This window comes from Rattus norvegicus, chromosome 5 (assembly GCF_036323735.1).
Source record: "Rattus norvegicus strain BN/NHsdMcwi chromosome 5, GRCr8, whole genome shotgun sequence".
Classification (NCBI taxonomy): Eukaryota; Metazoa; Chordata; class Mammalia; order Rodentia; family Muridae; genus Rattus; species Rattus norvegicus.
Window position 1 is genome coordinate 159797930 of NC_086023.1, and position 14855 is coordinate 159812784.

Consider the following 14855-nt stretch of genomic DNA (forward strand, 5'->3'; position numbering starts at 1 on the left):
GCGGATCAGCCACCAGGTGCCAGGTGGTGGGTGTTTCCTGGTACACTCCCTCAAATCTAGCATGGACAAGGGGACAGAAACCACACTGCCCTCCCTGGCCCCCTTCTGCACAGCCAGGATTCAGTGTCTCCAGGCCAGGGCTGAGACATCGGGTCTCACATACCTGCAGTTCCCACCTGGCTGGGAATTTCTTCCAGATCAGGGGTTTCTACAGCATCTGCAGGGCCGTGGATATTGGGCAAGAGCTGAGCGGAATCACCCTGAGCAGAGTCCTCCATCTGGCCTCTTTTGAAAGCATCCAAGCAGCAAACGAGAGAAAACCTGAGGTCTCTACCATCACGAAGGCTTGCACAGGGACTGCAGAGGAGGTGGCCCCTGAGAATTGGCGGTGATCCCGACGTCCCCCCTCCCTGGAAGGCACTCATCTGACACATATGACATCCAACGCCTTTACTGAGGGGAAATAACTACACACACGCACATGCACACGCTTGTGCACACCTCCCCAGCCTGGCTCCCCTCTCTAGAGTGTTTAAGCCCTTAGTGACTCACAACACTGGGCTCCTGCGTGATTGCTTTGGCCAGCTTTAACGATGTGCTTGGTTTATCTGCTGGGGCAAAAGCTTGTCCGCTCGCTCGAAAATCCACCTGATCTAACATTTGTGACAACTTACCCTATCATGATGGCAGAGGCGGGGGTGGGAGGGGTGGGTGGGTGGTGTTGGGGATTTAGCTCAGTGGTAGAGTGCTTGCCTAGCAAGCGCAAGGCCCTGGGTTCGGTCCTCAGCTCCAGGGGGTGGGGGAACAAGCTAATCATGATGGCAGAGGCGGACCTCAGGGTGGGAGGTGCCGCTTTCCTTGAGACGATGAATAGAAGCATAAACCCTCCTTCCTGCAGATCGAGTGACAAATGGACCAGGTAACTCAAACTGGAATATTACTGAGAAAATCAAGACTGTTTGCAACCACTGTGGAGATTCTCCAGTGACTCACAAGGGCAAGGCAGCATCCAGTCCTTCCGAGAGACACCTGCTTGACCAAATCCCAATATACACTGGCCTGGTGATGCACCCTGGGGATCCCAGCAACAGGGGGAGGGACGAAAGAGGCAGGGATCCGAGTTCAAGGCTAAGTTTGGCCGCATAGAGAATACTAGGCAAGCCTGAGCTATAGGAGACTACCACACACCAAAAAACAAACAAACAAAAACAAAACAAAAAAAAACCTCAACAGTCCTGACTACAATGATATAGGTGGCATGTCACACACAGCTCCACAGCTCCACACACTGTCACACACAGCTCCACACATGTCAAGCCCTTTTAGACCTCGAGAATTCCCCCGTCTCCTGGTAGCACCAATAGCACCAGGGCCCACAGAAAAACAGGCCAACAATTAGACTCCTGTTCAAGCTTCAACTCAAGTGGGTATAAAAGCACTCCCCACTTTACAGAAGGGAAAACTGAGGCTTGGGACGTTCAGTAACTTATTGGATGGCACACAGCTTGTAAGAAGCAGAATCCAGAAATCCTAACCGGTGTATATTTATGTCTAAACCTGCACTTGCCCTGGCCAAGGATAAGATTCGGTCCAAAGCACTGAACCACTGCAAGGGTCCCTGGGAAAACAATCTTCAAAGTGGTTTATACCTCTGATCACCTGGACAGCCTAGGTCCTGTGACCTCCACCCTGCTCTGCTATATGGGGATAGTAAAGGAAGCCAGTTGATCTTTGTAGGCGGCTGCTAGGAGTGTCCCAGTGCCTGGTGTGGAGGGGAAACGCTATCGTAACCTCTTCCTAGCAGAAGGCCTTTGCAGAGCGGGTAACAGAATGTCTTGCTAAAGCTAGATCGAGGAAGGCTGGTGCTGCTGAAGCCACGCGTGTGGAGAAGGCAGACTTTTTGCTCTTTGTAAGATAAAAATTTAAAAGGAGCTGGGTGATGGCGGCTCACACCTTTAATCCCGAGATAGAAGCAAGCGAATCTCAAGAGTTTGAGGCCAGCCTGGTCCAGGATGGCCAGGGTTGCACAAAGAAAGCCGGTCTTGGAAAACAAACAACCCCTCCCACAAACAAACAAGTTAAAAGGAAAAAAAAACTCTTAGGTTTATTAGTGTCTGCTTCCTCGAGTGTTTTCACAAGGTTTTTCCCTTTCTCCAAGATTGAGGTCAACCAGCGCACTCCTAGGAGGAGCTACCGACTGCCTGTGTGACCTTGGGCAAGTCCCTCAACTTTTCCAAGCACCAGGGTTCCTTGGCAGCCACACCTATTCCAGGTTATTCTGAGAACAATTTAAGACAAGCTTTCTTGTTTAGTTTATGCAGAGAAGGGCTCAAGGGAACAGGTGCCCCAGGGTACACTAACTGGATACTAAGCCCTGACAGCGAGAAACAAGAGGGAAAAGAAAGGTAACAATGTCACAAAGATTTCAGAAAGGGTTGGGCTAGGGTTAAGGATACAGCTCAGTCTGTACAGAGCTTTTAAAATGGCGTGAGGGGTCTCTCTCTCTCTCTCTCTCTCTCTCTCTCTCTCTCTCTCTCTCTCTCTCTCTTTCAAATTTTTATCTTACGTGGTGAGTGGTGGTGGCTGGTCATGCCTTTAACCCCAGCACCAGGGAGGCAGAGGCAGGAAGATGTCTGAGTTCCAGGCCAGACTGGTTTACAGAGTGAGTCCCAGATCATCCAGGACTACACAGAGAATTCCTGTCTGGAAACAAAAACCCAAACCAAACCAAAGCAAAACGAAACAAAAAAATTAAATTTTACCAAGAGGTACAAAAGCTATAGCATAAACCAGACATTGTGGCCCAGGTTTCAATCTCAGCACTTTGAAAGCAATTCAAAGGAGGATACACAGTGAGTTGAAGCCAGTCTGGGACAGAGGGAATCCTGTCTCAAGAACAAAGAAACAAAAAATGAACTAAAACCCACCAAGTTCAGATGTAGAGAGATTCAGGGTCTAGTTCACAGAGAGGAATGTTAGCTGCAATCCCTTGCTTTAGAGTCTCCGCACCCAAAAGCCTCACTTCGTAGGCCTTCATCTCTGACCACACTCTCTAACACCAGGTATCCCCCAAGTCCCACCAGCCAGATCCCCTCCCAGCTCCATTTTCTGCACTGCACTTCTGGTCCTTGGACATGTCTATCTCGGACACCTTTGCCTATGGGAAATCTCTTCCCACAGAGTCTAGGCGCCCTGGAAACGGGACTGCAGTCGTTTCTGCTACTGTAAGGTGGACAGCTCTAACAGCACCTGGCTCAGCAGGTGTTCGGACTGGGACTGAATGAGTGACAATGGCTGGCGGGTCAATTCAATTCAGTTCCCAGTTTAAGAACACCCAGTAGGCATCTGGTTCACTTGCCCCGCACTCAGGACAATGATTTCCCACATCGAGAGGCACAGGTACCTCGGGGTCAGAGGGAACTGGGGAGAAGTGGGGCGTGGACTATACAAGCAGCTGGTGGCTTGTATCTTCTGCTCTGGTCGTGGATCCATTTACTGGCGGTCAGAGCTAGCACCCTCCCTAGCATGACCACTCCGTGGATCTCAGGGCAATGTCAAAGTGCCCAGACCTCCATCCTGAGGCAAAGTGTCCATTCCCAGACTGCCTTATCCAGCAAGGCATCTCTTCAGATCTTTGAACTGAGCATTGTGTCCAGCTTGGTACAAACAGCGGAGAATCTAAGGACAGTGGCCGCACAGACTGGCTGGAATGTTTACTTCCCCCAACAGCTTCAGCTTGCGGTTCTAAGGCAAAGAGTTCCCATTTCCTTCCTAGAAGAAAACTCCCATAAACAGAGACCACTTCCGTGCTGGCTACCGCCAGCATCCAGCCATCATTGAGACTCTCTGTCCTTGAAGACAAGCCAGCCACCGGGGTGCAAAAGCAGCTAAGCGGTTAAAAGTGCACGCCGTTCTTGAGAGTTCGGCTCCCAGCACCCATCGGGCGGCTCACAAACAACCACTCATGACTCTAGCTCCAGGCAATCTGATCCCCTCCTCTGTGCATAGGGACACAGATACACGTGCCTAAATAAAAATAAATTCAAGCTTAAATTAAAAAGGACCAGCCACAGGGGGGCTGGAGATGTAGCTCAAGGTAAGTGTTTGCCTAGTGTGCACAACGAGGTCCTGGGTTCGAGTCCCAGCACTACCTAAACCTGGACATAGCAGTGCATGTCTCAGTGCTCAGTCTGTTTAAGTCAGGAGGGTCAGAAAACGAAAGTCATCCTCAACTACATATGGAGTTTGACTAGATTATGGAAGACCCTGTAAAGGAAGGAAAGAAGAAGAGAGAAGAAGGAAAAAGTGAGGGAGGAAGGGAGCCAGTTGAAGATCGTAGCGAATTGGAGAAAGGTCAGCATTTTTTTTTTATTTTATTTTTTTTTTTTTTTTTTGATGACAAGCTGGTGTCACCTTGTCTCCAGCAGGAATGCAACCCGTGGGCTGGGAAAGGCTATCTCCTGTACCCTCTTCCCTATAGGGACATGCAATGAGGGAGGGGCTGTGGAAAATGGGTAACTAGTCTCAGATGTGAGAGGGAGGCATTTCCCATTCCCAGCATGCCATTAGGATACTGTTATCACAAACACAGGAATGGAGCCCATCTAGACACAAAAGTCAACAGCCGTATCTCCACCCAGCCATATTCCACTCGTTTACATAATTAACAGCGTCCACAGCCACAACACATTGGCCTCAGTTCCCTGAAGCATTTTTTACAGATGGGGCAAAAGTCATCATGACACACACAGTTCAAAAGGGCAGAGACAGGCAGGCAGTGTCACAGCCTAATGGGAAACTGAGTCCCTGGGGTAGAGACAGGTAGGTCAGCAGGTATGCCAGGTATGAAAACGCCAGGACTAGTATTTGTCATGTACCTGCTGTGACATAGGCTGGGTGATTTCTCAGTTGCTCTTGCCTCTCTCTCTCTCTCTCCACACACACACACACACACACACACACACACACACACACACACACACACACACGGTGTGCATGATTGGAAGTGGGGAGGTACACAGGACAACTCTCTCCTTTCACTGTGTGGACCCTTGGGGAATGGAACTCAAGTCCTTAGGTATGGCAGCAAGTGCCATTTTCCCACCAAGTCATCTCGCCTGCCCATTTTCTCCTTTATGCTGGAGACCAAATCTGGATCCTCAAACACTGGGCAAGTACCCTACCACTAAGCTGGGTCATACCTTTTATTTTGAGGCAGGGTCTCGCTAAAACACCCAGGGTAGCCTTGACTCACTTTGCAGCACAGGCAGCCCTTGAACTTACCATCCTCCTGTCTCAGCCTCCTGAGTACCTGGAATGTCGCCTATGTGCCACACAGGTAGCTGACACGGCATCTTTTGCATGATTGTTAGTGAGTACCCATTTCCACGGTGAGTAAACTGAGTCTTAAAAAGATGCTTAGCCTATGCGCTGCTGCTGTACCTCAGCTGGCTCCTTCTTAGAGGAAAGAATTATTTGGCAGGTACTCTGTGGGTTCAACAGCTCAGGAGCTCCCTGCCTGGAAGAGTTATCAGCCTGGTAGTCTTTGCCATGCAACAGACAGAATCTGAGGTGCCCAAGCCAGGCCTGGTAGCCATTGCCTAGCACGGCAGAAGATCTGGAGTTCAAGGTCGGCTTGGGCTACATCCTAAGACCCCGACTTAGACAAAATAAAATCTGAAATGCTAACACCAAGGTAGCGAGAGAACTCCTCAGTCAGTCTTAGGGCTCAGTCTCTGGATTTTCCTGTCCCTATCTGCACGGACAGAACACAGCCTGGATACCAGGTAGGGTTTCAGGGCACTGCACGAAAATTACTACAACACAGTAAGGTGTTCAATAATTTAAAAATAGTAACAATTAAAACAATCCTGTGCACTTCCGTTGTTCCTGGAAAAGTGTTCAGAAGTTCAAACTGAAGGATGGCAGACTTCTCGGAAAAGCTCGCAGACTTACATCTAAATTGTTTCCTTGCTCAGAGTCAGGCGGATCCAAGGTTCCTCCCCCAACCCATGACTTAACTTGGGGGCGGGTGGAGGGAGACAACTGAGACGGGAATGGGCGCACCCACTGGGCGAATTTTAACACAGAACTATACTGTACTCCACTTGGGACGGATCGGCCAAGCACACGCAATTAGATCTCAATGCTTGAGCTCCCCACCGCTCGAGTTAAAAAGTGTTTGCCAACGTAGCTAACTCTTGGCTTGAGCAAATGCGAGTGGGGAGAGCGAGGACACTCTTTCCCGGACGTAAGGCTACCAGATGGGTTACAGGCACAGTACAGGGGGTCTCCTCAACTTTGCACTGAGCTAGCCCCTTACTCACATTTGCTCCCGGTCCAGCCAGGAGTCCAGCAGGAACCACAGGCTTGCAGGATCCTGACAAACAGATTTGACCTCTTTCCCTGTAGTGCTTTGGGACGCTTGAGTCAGGGAGCCAAATAGCCCCGCGAGAACCCAACACCTAAGCTGAAGAATTCACGAGGGGCCCGTACCGATTTTGCACTGGATAGCCCCTTTCCCACGCTCTGGAGTTCAGCACGGAGCTGAGTCTTCAGGCGCCATGGGATCACAGGACCCTGATAGGCACGGCCCTGACCTTTCTCCCTGCAGTCCTTTTGAGGTTCTGAAAAGGAGGAGTGGTGTTGCCAAAGAACTCCAAGACCCCAGTTCCCAAGCTGAAAAACTCCAGTGCGCCTCTGGGCCGCACCCACCCGGCGCTCCTAAGACACAACTTTGCCACTAGGAGCTCCGAGCTCCCGGCCCCGAGCGCCCCCGCGCGCCCAGCCCCGGCGGCTCCCGGACTCCGGGGCCTGCAACCACGCCGCCCTCCCGACCGCGCGAGCACCTACCCGGCTGGCTGCTGTAGCCATCGGCTGCATCGGGAACTGCCCCAAATCCCTGCTGATCTCGGGGCCCCGCAGCGTTCGCGCATAGCTTGCAGGCTCCGAGGTCCGGGACGCGCGCGGGCCCGGTATCCCGCCCGCAGGACGGAGCCGGCTGGCCGTGTGCCGCAAGCTGGCGGACACGCTCCCATGAACCCGAATCGGCCGCCCGCATCCCGGGTGACCGGGACGCGAGACCCCACGGCGGCGCGCGGGGCTCCGACGGCGGACGGCCGGCTCACAGACCTCCGAGTCGCCGCCGCATCGGGCCGACCACGCGCGCCCCGCCAGTGATCTCAGCCCCACCGGGCGCCGGGCACTCTGCGGCCGCCGCACCAGAGGAATCCAGCGCGATCTTCTCACGTGGGAACAACTCCAGATCAAGGGGGCTCCTCCTCCCGCTCCTTCCGGGCTGCCGAGGTACCCTCTGGCCACACCCCGGACACGCCCTCCCTCACACACCACGCCCTCTATCCGACCACGCCCACGACCCCTCCTCCTTGGCGCCTACTGCCCCTCCCCATGCGTCTGGCCCCAGGCCACTTCTCCTGCCTCTCCCGCTCCTCCCGCTCCTCCACACCTTTCCAGCCCTTCCTAGAGAAACTCAGGATGAGAAAGGTGGATGTTGGTGTCCCAGGGATCTAGAGTCACCGTACTCGAGTCTGAGTGCGTCAGAAGAAAGGCTGCAGGCCTGTACCTGGCCCTGCGGTATGGTGGCCGGGGAAGTGATGCTTTAGCCTTAGGGGTCAGAGGTTTGCTAGGGCAGTCAGGCTCAGGACAAGATGGTACTTTGGAGGGTGTTCACCCAGCACTGGAGCGGCCAGGAGTGGGTGTTTCAGGGATTGGCCATGTGCCTGTAAAATGCTTTGCAGCTGGGAGACCCCTTTGATCTGAGATTACAATGCTCTTTAGAGGGACTAATTATTTCCCCACAGCCCCAGGAGCCAGGGGCTGGCTTTCCCTCACTGTAGACTGCAGGGAGCCAAGCAGCACAGCCAGGTGAAGCATTCCTGAGCTCACCACCACTCCCACTCCTTCTAAACCGAGTCGCGGACCCCAAGCGAGGTTCTATGACCCGTGACTCTCGCTGTCCCATTCTGCGAGCTGTTAGTCTCCAGGCCTGCAAATGGCCCTCCAATAAGCTATGGGAACAAAATAGCTTGCCTCCAAGTCTGAAACCTTTTTTTTTAAGTCACTCTTTGGACTATGGGGGAGAAGCTCCATCTCTCCTCAACCTCAGTGATTTGGATATTACTGAGAAGGCTTCCATTCTATTCTCCTCCCCCTGGGAACGGAGCCCAGCTGGGGAGACTATGATGGTACTGGTGCGATGGTGCCAGGACCCCCTTCCCCATCCCGAACTCTGACCCTGATCATCATGGAGGGCACAAGGGCAGGCCAAGGACTGCTGCTGGTGTCCCCAACAGTACGAGAAGACTGCCCATGGCTTAAACACCCAGCCCTTCCAGAGGATGGACATGGGCTCAGCACCAAGCCACAGCAGGTCCTCAAGCCATCTGCCTTTGCAAGAATGAGGAGAATAGAAAAGCTTATTATGAACGCCTGAAGGTGGAAATGATGTGTTTATGTAGAGAGAAAGAGAGGGGGGATATATTCTATGGAGGTGTGAGATGTGAGGTGTGGGGAAAGGGGGTGCCTTTGTGAGCCCATGCTGAGGCATCCCTTCCCCCTGAGGGACCAGCCACACCATGGTATAGTATAGAAATTTATTCAGGGCATGGGGAGGGGAGTTAAGAGGGTAGTAGGGGCAGAGAGAGAGAGAGAGAGAGAGAGAGAGAGAGAGAGAGAGGAGTTGAACCATGAGCATGTGGAGAGGGGGGGAAGGGAATGGGAAGAGAAGGACAAAGGGGGAAGAGGGTAAGAGCAAGAGAGTGAGGAGGGGGCAAGTAGCCCCCTTTATCGTATCAGGCATACCTGGCTATTGCCAGGTAACTGTGGGGCGGGGCGGCATACCTGGCCTTTGCCAGTAACTGTGGGGGTGGAGTTTAGACAGAATGCTGGCAGGAAAATCTGGGGAACACCCTTTCCAGGCCTTGGATCCTGGAGAAATCTCATCTTGGAGACATCTCCAGTATGTGTGTTGGGATTGGGGAGGGAGTTGGGGGGGGGGATACAAGAGTGAGAAAAGACAAGACAGACAGACCCAGAGGAAGGCAGGAAGTGCTGAGGGAGGTTTCATGGGGCATTCAGGCTGTGTCCTTTTGATTTAACCTTCCCTGAAGTCCTGGTTAGTTTTCATTGTCAACCAGATTCAACCTAGAGTTGCCTGGGAAAATGAACCTTGACTGACGAGTTGCCTGGGTCATACGGGGACCTGTATGCAGCTCTGTAGGCTGCCCTCTCGATTAATAACAGATGTGGGAGGGCCCGATCCATTATGGGTGGTACCATTATTTGGTTTCAGACCTGGGGACAAGAGGCTGAGGTGAATATTTTACATACCAGAACAGACCTGGCCTCCAGGTTTTCCCAGCATCCCTCAGTCTCTACCTGGCAGACCCTGCCCCCTACCCTGAACTTTCCAGCCCAGAGGCTGGGCTCCCCTTCCCCCAGAGGCTCCTCCCTATATGATCCAGACCTTTGGGTCTCTTGCTCTCTCTTACTCTTCCCTCTCCCCTCTCTCTCCCTTCCCGTGGTGACTCTCTTAGCTTCCTTTCCTGGGGCCAGTAAACTGGCCCACCCAAGAGCAGTTTCCCAATAAGCCGGAATTTAATATAATCTAAACTGGCTTGAATCGGCTCATTTCAGCGACGGAGAAATAACTTTTCAACCATCTCTAGGTCGGCAGTCCTAGACTGCATGAGAACACCACCTGATCACTCCGTGAGCAACCAGCTAACAGTGTTTTCCCACAATTCTTGTGTGGCGTATTTGCCCTGCCTTCCTTCAGTGATGGGCTGGGATCTGAAAATGCACGCGGAAATAAACCCTTTCCTCCTTTAAATTGCTTTCAGTCACGGTGTTTATTACGGCAACACTGGAATGCTCACTAGGACACCTTGTCTGCTAAATGTTTTGCAAAAGCTGGGCATAATGGTCCAGCAAGCTAGGGCAGGAAGGCTAGTCCAACCTAGACAGTATAGTGAGTTCCCAGTTGTGTCAAACCCTGTCTAGGAAAAAAAAAACAACAAAACAAAACCACTTAGAATTTCACTTCCGCAGAGAAACACTCTTCTCCCACAGTTGCTGAAATACAGTGAACTCCTAGGGGCCAACTTCTATTTCCCCACTTCTGGTTTGTTTTCTCTTTCTTTTTAATGCAAAACCTCATTCTGTTGCCCCAAGCACCCTAGCACTCACCATGTAACAGAGGGTAGCCTCGAGCTTGCACTGAGTCTCGCCGAGTATTGGGATTAGAGGTATACACCAGCCTATTTTCCCATTCTTGTTAGAGACACGCTCTTAAGTCCCGGATAAGGGAAGAGAGCCCAAGAGCATGAATGGTTGCTTGGCTTTGGTATCTCCGGGTAACACTAGGGTGTGGTGGGGACTGTGGTCAGTCGCCATGGACGAGACTGTAGATTTCCTGCACAAGAATACGGGACCAAGGTTTCCAGGTACTTATCTTAGTTTTGGACGTTGATAGTTTTCTTCTTTTTTAACTTAAGAACCAGGGACTGGAGAAATGACTCAGCACCTAAGAGCACTGGCTGCTCCTGCAGACGACCCAGGTGGAGTCCCTGAAGTCTCATGGCCGCTCCGAGCATCTGTAACTCTAGTTTCAGGGGATCTGATGCATTCTTCTGACCTCACTGGGTACCAGGCATCCACGTGGCGTACATACATATACACACAAGCAAAGCACTTATCTTAAAGACAAAAGCAACCATCTTAAGAATAGGAAAGAAAGAGAGGAAGAATAACGAAACGAAGCAACTGCGTCACCTAGAGCTTTCTGTGCTGCCCGCTGGCCACCTGTGCTCTCTCCAGGACAACCTGGAAGAAGCTTACACAAACTTCCCAGGGACATGTCAATCACCCAGGCCTGTCACAAGGTCACAACCCTGGGGAATTTCCCCTGCTCTCCTTTCTCAGCAAAGATAGGCTCTGGCTCATTGTGTGTGTGTGTGTGTGTGTGTGTGTGTGTGTGTACACCCCACACTAAAGACAAGAACGTCATGTTAAGGATGGGTTCGGTTCACTTTCCCTAGATTCCTGGGCTTCCCCCAGGTCTCCTGCTCATAGCATGCCTCTGGGGCAGTCTCCTGCTAGCCAAGGCTGGACGTCATAATCCACTAGCACACTATCTGCTAGGTGCTTCCTTCAGGACTGTTCTGGGAAACACTTGACCCACATTCCTGTGCACATGTCTATGGTCTCCTTCACAGGGAGTGGCCAGTCCTGGCCATGCCCGAGAAAACCACCCAGGGCCCAGGAGACCTTTCTGTGCAGATCTACAAGTTGCCTGTGGTCTATGTGTGCGCTGATATGTGTAGGAAGGCTGAGGTCTTCAGACTCTGCTCACTTACTTATTTATTTATTGGAGACAGTCTGTTCCTGGCCTAGAATCCACCTATTTTCCCCAATACTGGGATCACACGTGTGCTTCGTGCCTAGGTTTTTTTTCCTTTTTTTTTTTTAAAGATTTATTTATTTATTTTATATATACACGTACACTGTCGCTGTCTTCAGACACACCAGAAGAGGGCATCAGATCCCATTACAGATAGTTGTGAGCCACCATGTGGTTGCTGGGACTTGAACTCAGGACCTCTGGAAGAGCAGTCGGTGTCCTTAACCACTGAGCCATCTCTACAGCACTTTCCTATTTTTCTTTTCTTTTTTCTTTTCTTTTCTTTTCTTTTTTTTTAAAAAAAAACATGGGTTTTGAGGGGATATCCAACTCAGGTTTTTACAAGAATTTTATCCAGGTCAATTAATCTATTTACCTATCTATTTATTTATTGTTATTATTTTCAAACTAGGGGCTTTAGGAGACCTAGAAATTCACACTCGTAAAGGACCTACTGGAACCCAGTGCAGGAGGAAGCCATGCCTGGGTTTCACTTTGCTTTGTCCTTCCTCAGGGCCCACAGGTCTGGTCGGGCGTCTGCAGGAGGCAGAAAGGACGATGAGGAGCTCAGAAAGGCTGAGGCCGTTGGGTCGATGACTTCCCATTGAGCCTTGTGCAGATTTGTTTGATGGTTTGGACAGTTTAGAGCTGATGGCTGAGAAGTCAGAGAGGTGAGGGAGAGCCACGGTCCAGCCAGTGGGTGGAGACTGCTCTAGTCTGGGCTCTGAGGCCAGATGCTATCCCTTGACCCTGACCTCAGGCCATCAGGGAGCCACCAGAGAAAACACAGAAGAGCCCGGAGTGGGGGGGGGGCACACAGAGGATTCAGTGTGGTTCCTTGTACCAGCCTCTGCATTTCCAAGAGCACTCCATTAAGATTACAGGATACCACTATAAGACAAATTGGCTTAAGGGACAAAACACAGCAAGGTCCTATTTGGATCTACCACTGTGTTGGCCGGTTGCTTCAAGATACACATTTGAGTCTATTGGAGATTTCTGGGTGTTTCTAGTAAAACATTTTTCATTTAAAAATTATTATTGTTGTTGTTGTTATTATTATTATTATATTATTATTATTACTACTATTATTGTTGAGATAGGATTTTTCTAGCTGTTCTGGATCTCACCATAAAGACCAGACTACCACATCTGGCATACACACACAAAAGAATTAATTTTTTTTTTCGGAGCTGGGGATCGAACCCAGGGCCTTGTGCTTGCTAGGCAAGCGCTCTACCACTGAGCTAAATCCCCAACCCCTAAAAGAATTTTTTCGTGTGTGTGTGGTGTGTATGAACGTGTGTGCACATGCCCCAGCCTGTGTGTGGAGGTCAGAAGATAATTCTGTGGGGTTGATTTTTCTCCTTCCACACTTAAGTAAGTTCTGGGGCTAGAACTCCCATTACCAGGCTCATGAGGCAAGCGCTTGGTCCACTGTGCTGGCACCTCAGGGTCTCAGGTGCCTCAGGCTGGCCGAAGGTTTATGATGCAACCAAGGATAACCTTGAACTTCTCATCCTCCTGCTTCTCCCTCCCAAATGCTGGGATCCTGGGCCTGCTTTTATGTGGTGCTGGTGTTGAACTCAAGATGTCAGTCAGGCCAGCCCTCTGTGAACCCCTATAGAACAGGTTTAACTGTGGCCATAGTGATTCCAAAGGGTCGTAGCTGCGTGCTATGAACTGTGAGCCTGCCGAGGGTGTGGTTTCTTTCTTTCTTTCTTTTTTTTAAAGATCTATATTTTTTATTTATATGAGTACACACTGTCTTTCAGACACACCAGAAGAGGGCATTGAATCTCATTACAGATGATTGTGAGCCACCATGTGGTTGCTGGGATTTGAACTCAGGACCTCTGGAAGAGCAATCAGTGCTCTTAACCGCTGAGCCATCTCTCCAGTCCGAGGGTGTGGTTTCTGACACCCCTGTTTACTCCCTTTCCAACAGGACTTCCAGAGACTCTGGAGACTTGGGCTAGCTGCAGTGTTGGGGCCCTGTGTGGTGTGTGACCACAGGAACATGGTTTTTTATTTCTACATCTAAGCAAGCAGAGTATTGGCTTAGAGAGTGTGTAGACGGGTTCTAGGCTGGCCCATTACTTTTTCATGTGTTTGTTTTTTAAAATGGTGTCTTTTGTAGGCTAGGCTGGCCTAGCATTTGCTACCTAGCTGACGCTAGTCCAAAGCACCTTATCTTTGTTTCTTCCTCTTGGGTGTTGGGATTAGAAATGTAAACTACCGGGGCTGGGGATTTAGCTCAGTGTTAGAGCCCTTACCTACGAAGCGCAAGGCCCTGGGTTCGGTCCCCAGCTCCGGGGGAAAAAAAAGAACCAAAAAAAAAAAAAAAAAAAAAAGAAATGTAAACTACCATGACCAGCTCTTTTTTACTCTCTCTCTCTCTCTCTCTCTCTCTCTCTCTCTCTCTCTCTCTCTCTCTCTCGGAGGTGTGTATGTGCACATGTGCACGTGTGCATGTGTGTGTGTGTGTATGTGTGCACGTGTGAGCGTGTGTGCGTGAGTGGGTGCGTGCATGGATGTATGTTGCAATTATTAACAGGAAGTATATTAGTTTCCTCCTGTTGTGTAACAAGTCATCTCAGACAGTGATACAAAACAAGGATGGTCAGGAATAGTGTGTGTGTGTGTGTTGAGGGGGACAGCAGAGCACTGTGGTTCTAAGTCACTTGTAGGCTGCAGCAATGTGCCTGCTGGGGCTGTTGTCAGCTCAAGGCTCACCTGGAAAGCACCTGCTTCCAGCTCACTCCCATGTGGAGGTTTGGTCCCTCCTGGAGGAATCCCAGAAGCCTCTGCTTGCAGGGTTGCAGCCCGTGCCCCTTAGAGGGCTTTGAAAAAGAGCAAAAGCCAGTGTGCCCTCACAGAAACTCACCACAGCTACGGTACTCATCACCATTTTCGGATCCTATTCACAGAGTGCATCACTAGGTCCCTCGTGCTCTCCGGGAAGTCTGAATGGGAGTGTTGATACAACAAAGTGGGAATCATGGGGACCTTTTGGAAGCTTCCTACGGCAGGAAGCAGAGAGACACCATTTCTGGAAACAAACATCGAGTTTCATGTCCGGTTCTGATGCTCTAGATTTCAGGCCAAATATTTCAACCGCGGAGCTTTGGTCTCCCTGAGTGCATGGTGCTGTGGTAACTGCTGGGCTGCTGGGAGGTGAGGTGACTGTCAATCTCTGAGCTGTGTCTCTGCCACAGTGAAACCTCAGCTCCGGGGAGGGGAGGGAAGGACATTTCTTAGGAGCAGCTAAGTAACAAGTCATTGCTCCTGAGATACACAGTCCCCCTGCAGCTGCTGTCTCCAAGGGACTCCGGAGGGACTTCGAAGCCCTTTGGCAAGCCCTGGGCTGCCTCTGCGGCTGAGGCCATAGGTGGGGACAGTGTTGATCCCCTCCTGGTTCCTTGGTGATCCCAGC

The 14855-nt window shown here is 50.9% G+C and overlaps 1 protein-coding gene across 5 annotated transcripts in view; it reads right to left on the minus strand.

Moving 5' to 3' along the window:
* The window catches only part of Kazn (kazrin, periplakin interacting protein), a 990282-nt gene that overhangs the window by 122127 nt on the left and 853300 nt on the right, over positions 1-14855 (minus strand). Inside the window, exon 1 of one of the 5 annotated variants that reach the window (XM_006239311.5) lies at positions 6853-7310. Coding sequence (XP_006239373.1) covers positions 6853-7060 — 208 coding nt within the window. The 5' untranslated portion in view covers positions 7061-7310. 5 annotated transcript variants of the gene reach the window in all.